Source organism: Bacillus rossius, chromosome 1 (genome assembly GCF_032445375.1).
Source record: "Bacillus rossius redtenbacheri isolate Brsri chromosome 1, Brsri_v3, whole genome shotgun sequence".
NCBI classification, from domain to species: Eukaryota; Metazoa; Arthropoda; class Insecta; order Phasmatodea; family Bacillidae; genus Bacillus; species Bacillus rossius.
In genome coordinates, this window is record NC_086330.1 from 107759644 (window position 1) to 107773864 (window position 14221).

The 14221-nt window shown below is 34.0% G+C and overlaps 1 protein-coding gene across 2 annotated transcripts in view; it reads right to left on the reverse strand.

Annotated features, from left to right (window-relative positions):
- Positions 1–403: 403 nt before the first annotated feature.
- Positions 404–14221, reverse strand: part of LOC134541648 (tether containing UBX domain for GLUT4) — a 37047-nt gene continuing 23229 nt past the window's right edge. For both annotated transcript variants that reach the window (XM_063385236.1, XM_063385243.1), the window contains 3 exons: positions 10772–10995; positions 8079–8259; positions 404–650 (listed from right to left, as the gene is read on the reverse strand). In XM_063385236.1, coding sequence (XP_063241306.1) covers positions 467–650; positions 8079–8259; positions 10772–10995 — 589 coding nt within the window. In that variant the 3' untranslated portion in view covers positions 404–466. The remainder of the gene's footprint in view (positions 651–8078; positions 8260–10771; positions 10996–14221) is intronic.

Here is a 14221-nt window from a genome sequence, read left to right on the forward strand (position 1 = left end):
AACTAATAATAATAAAACTGCTGACAGTTACAACAGTCCCAATACTAAATTCAAATTACTTTCAATATTGAGTAATACAGCGAAAAGTGTCCAACACATTCTGAAATCCAGCATCAACAGAGCCCCTCTCACATCCAGATATTTTCATGTGAATTCCAGCTGTTGTCCTTGGTCGCCAGGTCACATTACTGTGCTGCAGAAGTTTAATTTTGGTGCAGTTTTTTCTATTTTGTAGCGGGTTACATTTCTCATATTCACATCCCATTAAAACTACGTCTATGTTCGATAATCCAGCCCGGTCTTGGTCCTCAAGGTGCCGGATTAAAGACGTCTCACTGTCCCCAGAAAAGGACAAACGTAGGTAATGTTTTCATGTTGGTAGGGAGTATTCACAGCACCAGAATTATAGAAAACAAATTTATTTCAAATACACAATCTGTACATACAGCCTTATGATCTGGCAATATTAGTTAACTGCTTTGAACCACTTTGGTACTTTGGAAGAGCCTTTGCTGTGGCTTACGCGAGCCTGGTGATCTCGGGCGGGCAGAGGATCGTCGCTCTGGCGGGAAGTCGAAGGCTGAGGGCTTGGCGGGCGTTTCTCGCTGGCAGAGCTGCTCGTTGCTAGACCCCTCTCTGACGTCTTCCTCCTGTAAAGGCAGCGTTCTGTGCTGTTGGAGTGGCAGTAGCTACCCCTCCCTAACCTTCAGAACAATTACAAACACTTGGATAGCAGTAGCCACAAACATTAAAGCTAGACAATATCTAGTCACTAGTCCATTATAATTTTATAATACAACACAACATAAGTAACATTTAATCAACAAGGACCCAAGAAGCAATATTACAAGATGCCTTGAGTTATAACACAATGAAATACAATTCAAATTTTAGACTTAGCTTAGTTAAAAGACTGTTAATGACACTTGTGTAAAATGCATAATTTCCAGACTACTTTTGCACTTGTTCACTGGTGCGAGGTATCTCCCTCATACTTTTTCCGTCAGATCTGTGATAACTTAACAGTTATCTAGATCTATGAGAAAAGATATGTAACCTTTTAGCTATCACATTGGACAACATTTATGGCACAACTTTCGTTACTGTTACATAAAATGGCATATAAGTTCAAGTATCTCAATAGTAACTGTTTCACAGTTGCGTTTATTCATAAGGTGATAACTGTATCTATCGCCAAACAAATATTCACCTGAATTAATCCTGGAATTTCTTAAATTCCACTAATGAATTTATTTATGTTTGTGGGCGCCATTTTTAAATTAATAATCTGAAATAATTTTAACTGTAACATTAGTGTATGGTAATATTTTAATTTTAATCTAATGAACATTCACTTGAACATAGTATCATTGATTCACTACTACAAAATTCAATTTTAGTATATATAACCGATTCAGTCAGCTTAAAACTGCAATGTTCCATGTAGTTGGAACTAGTGATGGGTCAATTCCTGTTTTTTCCCGGTTCTCGGTTCGGTACCGGTTCTTAAAAATCGGTTCTCGGTTCTGACTTCAACAATAAAATAAATATTATTCAGACATTATTTATGAGGTGTTTTAAGTAATAAACTATTTATTGTCTTGGCTACAAAAAAAGCACTGTTTCAAGCTACAGTAAACACACCAACCTATTAAAAATGTAATATGTATTAATAAACAAATTAATTTGAAATAATTTAGAGAACACTTAATATAACTAAAATTTACTATATTAATCTAGTAATTACCTCAAAAAATCTACATACACCCTCCTTTAACAATAGGAATAAAAAGAAAATGTTACAATAATGGAAATAAATACAATGGTGGTGAACTTTCAAAGAATTAAAATATTAAATAGTCCATCAAACTTATTGCCAACATTGAATTCAGTTTGTTTGCACAGTCAACAGTAAATTACTGCCACACTTCTGATGCCATTTCTTACACAATTTGCTCTATTTGGCCAGAAAAATTATACTTAAATGTCAACAAGCATTTCGTTTGACCAGCCAATATTAAAATACATCTACACATCCATACACCACTTAACTTAAAAAAGAAAAAAAAAACTTCCCCCTTCAAAACAATCTTGTTTACCTAAGAGAGAAAGTTACTAGCCATTACGCTAGATGGCTGCAGATGCAGTGAACTTACAGTCCAAAGCACTGCACAAAAAGCATAAAATTTTAGAATGCCAAATATTATTATGGAAAATTTTAAATCAATCATTAATTCTATAAAACAAATATTCTGTGAAATTTTGCACTTTTAATTGTTCTTCATACACCAGTCACCCTTGCGTTTCAACGACACAATTAACTACCTATTTTTAAAAACAAATTGAAACAAACATGGCATATTTCTGTTCTCACATCTCTGCTGAGGCACGTTATAGAGTTGCACACATCTATGAACTACATACATCTACGGCACGTTCAACTGTTATGTTTTGATTGTATAACGAACATACTTTGTTTACAGATGTGACGAGAACATTACATATTTTCACGTGTAATTTATTTTATAGTTAGAGATGAATATTATTCCACAGAAGTCCAAAAAAATAATTCATATGTGAATTGAACGTGAGTTGAGCCATTTCATGCTGCAGTTAAGTTGTAGTGAAGGACTATTTTCGTAAAGGGTTTTGCTATACGTACCGGTACCCGGCACCGACATTTTAGCTGCGGTTCTCGGTGCCGGTTAAAATGCTGAGAACCGTAGGAACCGAGAACCGAGAACCGGTACCGACCCATCCCTAGTTGGAACGAATGAAATAGTAATGCTACGGACCAATTAATCAACAACATATAACAGTTTAAAATGTCATAGTTAATTATTACACATATTACAAAATATTAGAAAAACAAAATGTAATCATCAAATAAGGGAAAAAATTTAAATTTAAAATTACTTCAAGTAGTATAAAATTTATACCACTGGTTCATGCAAATTCCTAGACTTCAAATTGCAGAGCAATTACCACTGGTTTTTGCGTTACAAGTAAGTGAAAATTTAAACAGATTCAAGTAGCAAATATATCTAACATTTACTTATCAGTTTTGGTAGCAAAACTAGTTTAGTCGTCTTTATAGTGTGTGTAAGACTTTAAACAATATTCATATTGTTAGTTTGATATACAATATCTTTCACATGAAATTAACTACAATGAATGATAGGATTTACTTACTACAAATATGATTCGATTTTGCGGTCAGAATGCTTTCGATATGTAAAGTTAACAACTTTGCAACTGAATATCTGTTACTCACCTCAACACATTTTGTTTATGATTAAATCATTATGTATGATGTACGCAAAAATTTAGGGTTTTTTAAATCTTACTGATGGTTTTTTTTTTTGCCAAGTTGGCAGGTATGATAAGGGAAAAAAGATCTAATTAATGACTGCTCTTCTATTTAACAAAACAAAATTCTGATCCAACAACCATTATTCCTTTACCTCTTTTTTTTCCTAGTCAACATTACAAATAAGTACACTAGGGTCTCGATAATCCGAGCTCCGATAATCCGAGTTCCCAATAATCTGAGTCAGTTTCGGGGGTTATGAGAAAGAAAAAAATATGAATTTTGCAAACACACATACATGTAGGGACGGCCAGGGCTACGTTGAGGAGGAAGGCCTGATGGGGTGAGTTGGGTAAGTGACTGTACATAGCAGGTAGCGGCCCACCCCTGTCAGAAGTCGCAAGTAAAAGAAAACATACTGAAATATCATTAAGTGATAAATTAGAAGCGCTGACGCGGGTTGATAAAGGTGAACTGCTAAAAACAATTGCGCGTGATTTAGGAGTGAGTGCTGTTACTGTGGGTGACTGGAGGCGCAACAGACAGAAATTGGAGTTATGGCAAACTCAAAAAAATCTTTCTCAGGCTACAACATCCAGATCTCGTATGAAAAAAAGTGAGTACGAAAAAACAAGTGAAGCTTTGTTTTCATGGTTTTTAGCACAGCGGCAAAAAGGTGTCCCTCTTTCTGGGCCTATATTACAAGAAAAAGCGCAGTATTTTCGTAATAAATTACAAGAAGGTGAAAGCAATTTTAATGCCAGTAAAGGATGGCTGGATAAATGGAAAAAAAGATACGGTGTGCGGCAATTGCATATCACAGGAGAAAAGCTTTCAGCTGATGCTGCTGGTGCTGAAAACTATGTTCAAAAATTTCAAAGCATGATCGAAGAAGGGGGCTACACATATGATCAATTATATAACTGTGACGAGATTTCCGCTCCTGGGCATAAAAAGAGCAAGGAACGAATTACTGTTATGCCATGTTCCAATGCCTCTGGGACACATAAGCTTCGTCCCTTGGTGATAGGAAAATCAAAAAAACCTAGAGCTTTTAAAAATGTAAATATGAACGCACTACCCGTCGCATACAAAAATCAAAAGAACTCGTGGATGAATGCGACCATTTTTAAAAATTGGTTCTTCGAGGAATTTGTTCCTTCAGTATAAACTTTTTTAAAAGAACGACAATTACCGAGAAAAGCACTGTTGGTTATTGACAACGCTCCATCCCATCCAAACGTAGAAGAGCTTTCAAGTGATGAAATTAAAATTAAAACTGTTTTCCTGCCCCCAAATGTGACTAGCCTCATTCAACCTATGGACCAAGGCGTCATTGCGACAATAAAGAAAAAGTACAGACGCATGCTTCTGACATATATTTTGCAAGAAGAAGAAATTTCATTAGTAGATATGCTAAAAACAGTTAATATAAAAGACGTTATCTATTGGTTAGTTGATGCGTGGTCAGAAATTAAACAGGAAACTATACAGAAATCCTGGTCAAAACTTATAAAACCGAGAGTTTCACAAAGTGAAGAAGAAGAAACAGTTGAAGATGACTGTGATAATATGACTCTATTGAATTTAATGGTGGCAATCCCTGGCTGCGAAATGGAATCCAGTGCTGAAGAGGTTAAGAAGTGGTTAGACAGTGATGAAATTGAAGAATTGACAGATGAGAAAATTATTGAAATGGTCAACAACCGGGATGAGGACACCGAAAAAGACGAACAAGGGGAAGAAGAAACCAACAAAAAAATTAGCCATGCAGATGGGTTTCTACGCTTAGAAAAGGCACTCGAATACGTGGAGCAGCAAGATGACGTCACGCCAAATGACGTAATGTTTTTTAAGAAGTGGAGCACACGAGCAGCTGAGAAGTAGGAGCATTAAAAAATAATAATTATGTATATATTTCTAATCTGCCTTTCAATATGTTTGTATTTTATTTTTATTAAAACATCGACATATGTATTAGAAATTGATTTTGCGTGTTTTTATTAGTATTTACAATAATCCGAGGTTCTGATAATCCGAGTTGGCCCCGGTCCCATCCAGCTCGGATTATCGAGGTTCTAGTGTACATACGTACACGAAAACAAATTCTAAAAATCTGTAAACTTTAAAATAATGATTTTTTTGGTAAATTTCCTTAGATTATTTTATTTTAAATACTGTGGAGTCAGCTAGTGTAAATATTGAAATTATTTAATGTATTTAATAATTTTGGTTTCTCTAGCCTACCTCTCTCAGTTTTAAGAATTGTATCAAGAAACTTGTGTCTGAAAGTCAAGGTAAAGTGTGTCAAAAGTATGTTAAATACTAATATTGTGACAAGACATTGGAATAAAGTGTAAACAAATTCAAATGTACGATTTATATTTGTGTGTAATGTTTGTGACGACGGTGACAATACACTTTGACATGCACAAATTCACACTTAATAGAAAAAACTTAATTTAAACTAATTTATTTTAAACTACAGATGGAATTTGTTATTACTCTCAACTTCAAAGCATCTAACAATTCTTTCACTTGAGTGAATTATCTTTACTATCAAAATGTTAATTATTTGGATGTTATTTATTTCAACTAACTTCAATCCGGTAGAGCTTGGACTACTGGGTACGTAACTTGCAGTACCAGTCAACCAAAATAGCAATACATTTTCCAATATCAAATTCCTTCTATACTAGATAATACTATCTACCTCTGGATCGCGATTCCGGAATTTGATTTGTAAATCTAAAGATGAACAAGTTAATCGGTTTTCTTTGCAAAGAATATGCAATCTAATATAACAGATTCTAGTTCTGTGAAAAATGTTAGTCTTTCTTAAATTGTAATTCTCTCGGGAATTTCTATATTCAGCGAGTCTTCGGGTGATGGGGTAAGGGACCAAATCTTGCTGCAGGATACCACGAGACGTGTAGGTTCTCGGAGACTCCTTGGTTCGACTCATCCAGGACTGCGATATTGGTGTTGCTCCTCCGTCCTCTAGCGTGCGGCAGGAATATGCGCTGTCACGACTCCATCCTTCAGATTATGGGCGGCGACTGGGCTGGACTGCGCGACGTTCATCCTTCCCGGGCTCGAACTGCGACTTTTCACTCTTCAACAGTATTCTTCTTTCTTCGGAATTATAAATGGCATTTAATCTTCGTAGTTTCAAAGCAAATTAAAGTCATTTGACGATCTCTTAAACACGGATTTTTGTCGACTTCTCTTCTTAAGTAATTATTTAAAATCTTGATGTATGAGTATTATCTTCGTTGATTAAAATTATTATTTTCTTCAGAACTCAATTAATATTGGCATTAATAACCATTTCTAATCTTCTATAAAATATTCAATTAATAAATCAATGTCAAAATCGTTGCGTTCTAGCTGTTGTCTTAATCAGGTCTCAATTCGTTCTAAAAGAATATTTTCCCCGTCACTAGTAAACAATTTTCTTTAGTTTGTTGTTAAAACAAAAAATAGTAAAATTACTAACCATTACTGACATGTTCATCTTTAAATCAATAGTTATTTCAAAAAATACTGCTATGCTAGCCTTGACAATATTTAAAATAAAAAATCACATAGAGTAATACATAGACAAAACGATAACCAAAGAAATTTACAATCTGAATTAATCATAGAGTACAAATATAAACATACGGAATAAAATGTAATTAAACAAAATAAATATTAAAGGAAATAAAATATTTACTTTCTATAAAGTGTAAATATTGCCTTTATAATCCAAACAAAGGAAGCAGCATATTTATCCACATACACACACAATCATTAATGCGTTACATCCGCAGGTAAAAATATTGAAATTTAGTTTTGAGCTTTTAGCCTTGCCTAGAATTTCGCTAATCCTGTAAAGATTATTAAGACATCAGTTTGCACAAAAGTGTACAGTAGGCACATATTTAAAAGCCTGGTGACAGTTGAATTTATTCTTGAATAAGGATAGTAAATACCCGTCCTGGTTAGCATTTTCTACATGTATGAAACTTCAAGCATTTCAAATATAAATATTTGAAGATTAGAATGTGAAGCTTTCAGATATCCTGCGACTACTGTACCTTTTGAACATCTTGCCCCAACCTGCAGAGGGCGATGTAAAGCACGAAGAATGCACACGTGAAGCAGAGAGCCGGAGCCATTGGCCCTGCTAGAGCGTATCTCATCCTAAATTGTAGTGCTAATTTTGATGGGCATTCTATTAGCACCATTCTTGTTTCACTGTGCTCTGTTGCCAGATACACCAAAAGAGCACAAAATGATTGGAGACAACTTTATAATATAATAATAAATGTACAAAAAAAAATCTTTTTAAAAGGAGAATTTGGAATGAGAAATTTGGAAATAAATTTTCTTTGTATTTCATCAACAGCATCATCTGATAATATTCAAGTCTTTTAAGAAAATGTAATTTTGGTATCAACCTTTTTTTGCTTTATATCATTTAATATTAAAATTTTTTGTTATGTCTTGACCATAGTACAAAATTTTTGGAATGTCTTTTTATTAATAGTGACCAACTGTGAAATAACATTCAATGTTTAGAATTGATTTTTTTTTTTTTAGTTTCAGAATGTATACAATATCGTCTAAAGACACTATTTTATGATCTTAGAAAAACAACAAACAGTAAAATTGAAAAAAAAAAATCTTTTATCTTACGATATTTGTTAATCATAAAAAGTGTAATGTTATCAAGCCGGGTAGTATCAAACTGAGCGTGAGACAGCACGACCGGGCCACCGACCTGGAGTACCGAGCGGCGGTCGCGGCCGCGCGGAAGGACGAGGAACGTGCCAGAACGTCCGGCCTGATGAACGCTTGGAGGTCACCTGTGTCACACCCAAAGTGCAGCAGCGCACTCGGGACACAGCCTGCTTCCACGAGGGTAACCTCCGGTGCCAGGATCTGTTTCGGAGGCGTTGTGACTGTCGAAAATAAGACTGGCTGAACCTCTGAATACTTTTTTTGTACTTTGAGAACAATCTTTAATGAAACATTGCAGTGTGGGCATGACCATACAAATAATTACTATGTATTAATACCCAAAACCTCTTTAACATTAGAAGATAAAGTATTTTAATTCTCCTTTATCAAGCTATACATAAAATATCATTTATTATTTTAGTTTTAACAGTAAATCATATATGAATACAAAAATCACTGTTTAAGATATAGTATTAGTATTGCTATTTATTACGTATACAGATGATTAATTATGAAACATCATTAATACCTTCACACACATATATATACACACACATAACTGCAATAACACCTTCCAAGCAAGTCCCCTTAAAATTACATATTTAGAACAACTCATGGACGTACTGGAAAATAGGTCCCTCATGTTAATGATGTAGTAAAGTATTTACAAATAGAGATTCCCAGTGGTAAGGATTCTTTACTTGAATAAATAGAAAAAAGTCTGGATATATATAAGAAAATTTATGGAAAACACCTACTGCCTTAGCATGCTTTGCAGTTTTTATATATAGCAAAACCCCTTATTTGCACTTTTCATGGGGACAAAGTAAAAAAGTGTAAAAAGCGGGAAAGTGTAAATAAAGGGAAAAGTATAAAAAGGAGTACAGTTTACCTTATTTAGAATTTTTTTCCTTTTGTTTAATAGCACATACTACAATGCAGGTACAAACACACTAACAACAAATTTTACTTTAGTATTTAATCAATTATTAATTTACCACATTTGACAAAAATAAAAAACGAATGAAACCCAAAATGTTTTTCTGATTACTTCCTAAAAAATAAATTTGAAATTTTCTTCTGCTTGCTTTTTTGGCTGTTCAAGGAGATTATTTGCCTCTCCAAATTATAAATACAGTTGCAACCGGCAGGGTTTATAACAAATACGGGCTACATACACATTGCTCACAGTAAAAAAATTTTTAAGAAAAGGCCGCAAATTGATGAATGTTTACCGACAATAGCGCGCCAAACGCGGAGAAAGGTCATTGTACTCGGTCAGCTGCTGTAACGACGCGGCGGCGCATGCGCACTCTATGCTCCGCCCAGACTCATGACGCCATCAGCCGCCAACCAATAGATGCGAGCTTAGCGGAAAAAAATATAAGCTCCACCTCCCGTGTACCAATTTTATCCAGTTCTAATACCAGTTTATTGGTATACGCACCAGTTTTCTCGCTGCCGTGACATGTTCAAGTTTATGTTTATATTATCATGATGTCTTGGTACCAATAATTAATTATTTACGATCCCCAGAAATAAATGGTTAGTTTAAAAAATATGGCGTCAACTGTACAATACTTCCCAAATTATAAAAGACGTATAAAACAGTTACCAAGACACCGCTCATTTTATCTTGTGAAGTTTATGTCTCGTACCAGTATTTCGGCTAAGTTGTGACATAAATACAGTATCAGAACTTACAAGCAGCCATGTTTGTACATTCATGAGTTTACGTTTTTCCCTCGTGCATTTTAGATTGTCTCCTGCTATAATTACTCGTACTTTTACACGCCTAGGCTTAAATTATTACATGTTTAGAAATAAAAGCAACTTTTCATGTTATAAAATATGTATATTTTGCTATTTAAAATGTTCATTGCCTACTAGCTCCACGGTATTTTCTGGTTGTTTATGGTTGTTACGTGACGTAAATAGCGGGATTGATTCGATTTTTGAGACGTAATTCGCGGGAAAGTATTGTATTGGACTATATGGGAACCAAACGGGACCTGAAGAATATAGTGCAAATAACGGGAAAACGTAAATAACGGTAACGTAAATAAGGGGTTTCGCTGTGTGTATATATATATATATATATATATATATATATATATATATATATATATATATATATATATATATATATATATATATATATAAAAGATTGATACAGTTTTACAAGAGGCTTACAACAAAAAAATTTTTTTATAGTTATTTTGATTATTAACAGCCACACTTCATGCCATTAGACTATAATATTGCTTTAATAATAATCTGTAATAAGGAAATACGAGAAAGAGTTTCCAAAACTAGTTTCACACATACATTTAGCAGGCTCAGCAGATGGAATGAATAAAACCAATGTTTTTTTTCCCATGTTTAACAGGGGGAAAAAAATCTTACAATTTCAGTGGTACAAATGTATCCAACTTCACTGAAAAGATGATCCTTTAGAACCACTTTATCATGTTGAAATAATAATGTTTATGGGAGTTTGATATTTTGGCGCTGCTTTTAAGAAATTCTCAAATTTCAGCATTATCATATGTCCTGATCAATGTATAAATAACAATGGCATGACAGCAACTGTGTCACTTGGGAACCACGAGGGATGAGGAAGTCAGGTTTTCAACATTTCCAATGCTATCGTAACCATCTATTTGCAAGTGTCAACTGTCATTATGGCATGACACTAATTCGAGTAAAATATTTAAATAATACACTGCTCACACAAGTAAAAAGACGTTCCCGGGTTTTCAAGGTACTGCCGCACAAATTCCATAACTTTGTGAACAGTCTCGATGGGGGAGAACATTCCTTGCAGCACGGTGCGGTCTGGGAACTGTACACGCAACACAACTTTGCGATATTGATGGAGGTTGTTCAGGACTTGTTTTGATTTCTCCAGCTCTCGCATGGCAGTCGTGCTGAGAGGTGCGTCTTCCATCTCCGCTCTGCTTTCAACACACGTCAACACCACAAATAATTATCCGTAAATAATTAATAAAGATCAAAGAATAATTAACAGTATGAAAAAACACTATATTCTAAAACAAAAAAAGGTAACACATAAGTTAAAATACTATGTCGCTGAATCAACAAGCATTGTTGAAAGTAATTTTGCAGAAATCCAAACAAGCAAAATTCAATTGCAAAACAGAATAAAAAATTATTTGCTTAACAAATCAAGCTATTACACGATTGCACAAAGTTTATACTGTAAAAAAGTTTCCAAGTTTGAAAAAATCTGTTATGGAATTGGAAGATGAAGGTGCCAAAAACGGCAGTAAATTAGGTTTGCAAAAAAAATCATCAAATATTCAAATAACTCTTATTAAAATTTTAAAAAATTTATATTACAAACTAATAAAAGAATGCCATCTTTGAAGTACATAAACATTTTCATTAAAACAGAAATGGACACTTATTTCCTTACAGGCCTGAAAATGTCAAAACATTGTGGACACCCTCCTCGCCTTTCCCATCCCTGTCTCAAACGAAGGAGAAGATCCTTGAAAAGAAAATTTAGCATTTTTTTAACATGAAAATGTTTTTTTTTTTTTCAAAGGCTTACATAATAAGGTCCTACCAGAGTTAGCGAAGAAACACTTGTTTTCGTCAAAAATTTTAATTTATCGTGACTAAAGGGTTATACTGCTTAGTGTTGTATATATTCTGAAAATAGACCACTATACATTGCCTATTAGTGCACTTACGCCATTGTGCACCTACCTCATTGAGCGGGGAGGGGAGGGGAGGGGGTCATAACTTCGCAACGGAAAAAGTTACAAGAGTTACTTGTGCGTCATCGTGTGGATATTGAGGTGCTCTAAAAGGTTAGCTAAGCAGGAAAATAAATTAATTGTCAAGTGAAATGTTGTGCCAGATGACAGTTTACAAAACGTTCTAAAGTTTACTTGTTTCAGGTAATGTCGCTCAGTTACAGAAGTGTTCTGTGCCAGAGGAACTAGCGCTCAGGCCGGTTCACACCGAATCAAAGGAGCACCAGAACTTATCAACAGAGCGAGTGAGGCTCCTTCGTGAGCACTGTAGACTTGAAGTGTTAGGCGCTGCTGTAGGGCCATCGATTGTGTTGACCAGTAGAGGCAAGGATGGCTAAAATAAACTCGAACTATGAAGATCTGATACAGATGGACGAAGACGAAGCAAATGGAAACCCCGTTTTAAATGTATTAAAAGTATTAAATGTAAAGTAAATATTTATTTACACTTGATAAATGTAAAATATTATTTTAAGATTAACCCAAAATAAATAAATAGATACAATCATAAAAATGTGAGTTTCCTCTTAAATTATACCTGATGGTCCATTAGAGACTTTTCCGCATAAACAATTATGGTAGTGAAGCAATACCACCCACCCTGATTTTTTCTCACAAGTCAATATATAATAGTTACTCTAAGTCAGATTCAAATAAATTTGTGAATACTGAAAACACTCACTGTGTTTATTGGGTGATTTTTATTTATTTTATTTGTCACAAACTTTATTTATTATTGTATATACATAATATGATTGTAAATTCGTCCAGCATCATTATGCATACTTAAGATTTATTCTTTAATTGCTTGATTTCACTTGATCTTCATTTTTATTCCTAAGTATTCTTTTATTTCTTTATTTCTGAATTTTTACCAGAGCATCATTGCAGTTATTACCACAGAATTTTCACATCCAGCTCGGATAATAATCACAGGTTGCACAGGTGTGTCCTCTATGATGTTTCTCTTAGCATCAGAAAGTGTGAAATTTTTGAAAACTTCTAGACTAATCTGCATTAATTTGCACTCTATGTTGACTTGCAATGTTTAAATTCCACAAATAAAATTTATATTATTTAACAAGTATTTTCCTCATTCAGATAATTTCAATGGATGATAGTTATAAGAGCTTTAGTGTATTTCTATAAGCGTGTTCACATTGTGTATATTAAAAGATTTTTCCTTTCAGGGTACACAAAATAATATATTACTACAGGTATAAAATACAAGGGGAGTGCAAAACCTTTTTTTTTTTCTTTCAATTTGAATCAAAGTCAAAGACAAAATTTAATTTGAAGGCGAAGATCACTTAAATATTTTGTTACATTAAGAAAAATCCATAGATACAACTTTTGAGTGGTTGCGTATGTGTTTTATGGGCACATCCTGCTTATCACACACTAAATAAGAATAATGTGGGAAACATTTAGCATATTAACTAATTGCCACTGCTTGTAAATAAAAAGCAAAAATTTCTTTAAAAAACTATTATCAGAAAAAAATTCAATGCTGCAGTGACATTAAAAACTTGAACAAATTTCAATTATTACCTATAGCCAAGCATGTCTGAAAATATTGAAAACCAGTTGGTTGTGAAATTTCCAAAACACTGTGACAGGAATTTTTCTTTTTTTTCTTTCTTCTTTTAATGTGTAAGTATACAGCACCCAGTAAACATAAAAAGCCTTAATTTTGGTATGAAGAATCTTGCTGTCTCGCCCTTTCACATTTGGTGCATACAGCTTAAATGAATTAAGCCATTTTTACAGTTACATGCACTCAATAGAATCTTACTCTTCTATATATAATTCGACCAAATGGAATGTCAAGGTTCCAACTAAAAAAAATCAAAGGAAATGAGTTGTTAGAGTGACAGGGTTTCATCTGACTTCTGCTACAAGAACATACTTGTGCTACAATTTGTGGAGAAATAGCAGAGTCACACGACCGCTGAAGTTCCAACCGATATCACCGTTTGATTCGTTGGGACAACAAGGTTCTATTTAACACATAGAACTGTGTGTTTTTACAGACAAATTTGAGTTATGAATGAGTTCCAAGTGCTCAGTTGGAACCTTGTCATACAAACATGCTCTAGTGAGTTATCTTAGAACTACAGTTTCTGCCACTCGACATTGTCATTATTCGTGAATCATTAAAGGCATTGCTGTTCTGGTTGATTGTTTGTGTAGTGAATAGTGATAAAAATAATAATGAATTCAAATAATGATTGCATAGTCGAACTATTAGAAGATTCCGGTTCATCGTACAATACAGAAAATTGAGATGTTGAAAGCAGTTCTGATTGCTCGACTGAAAGTAACTACCTAAAAGAAAACATGTTGGGGTTCTCTGAACTTATGTCCGTATTCATTAATAATCTTACATTTGATGTAG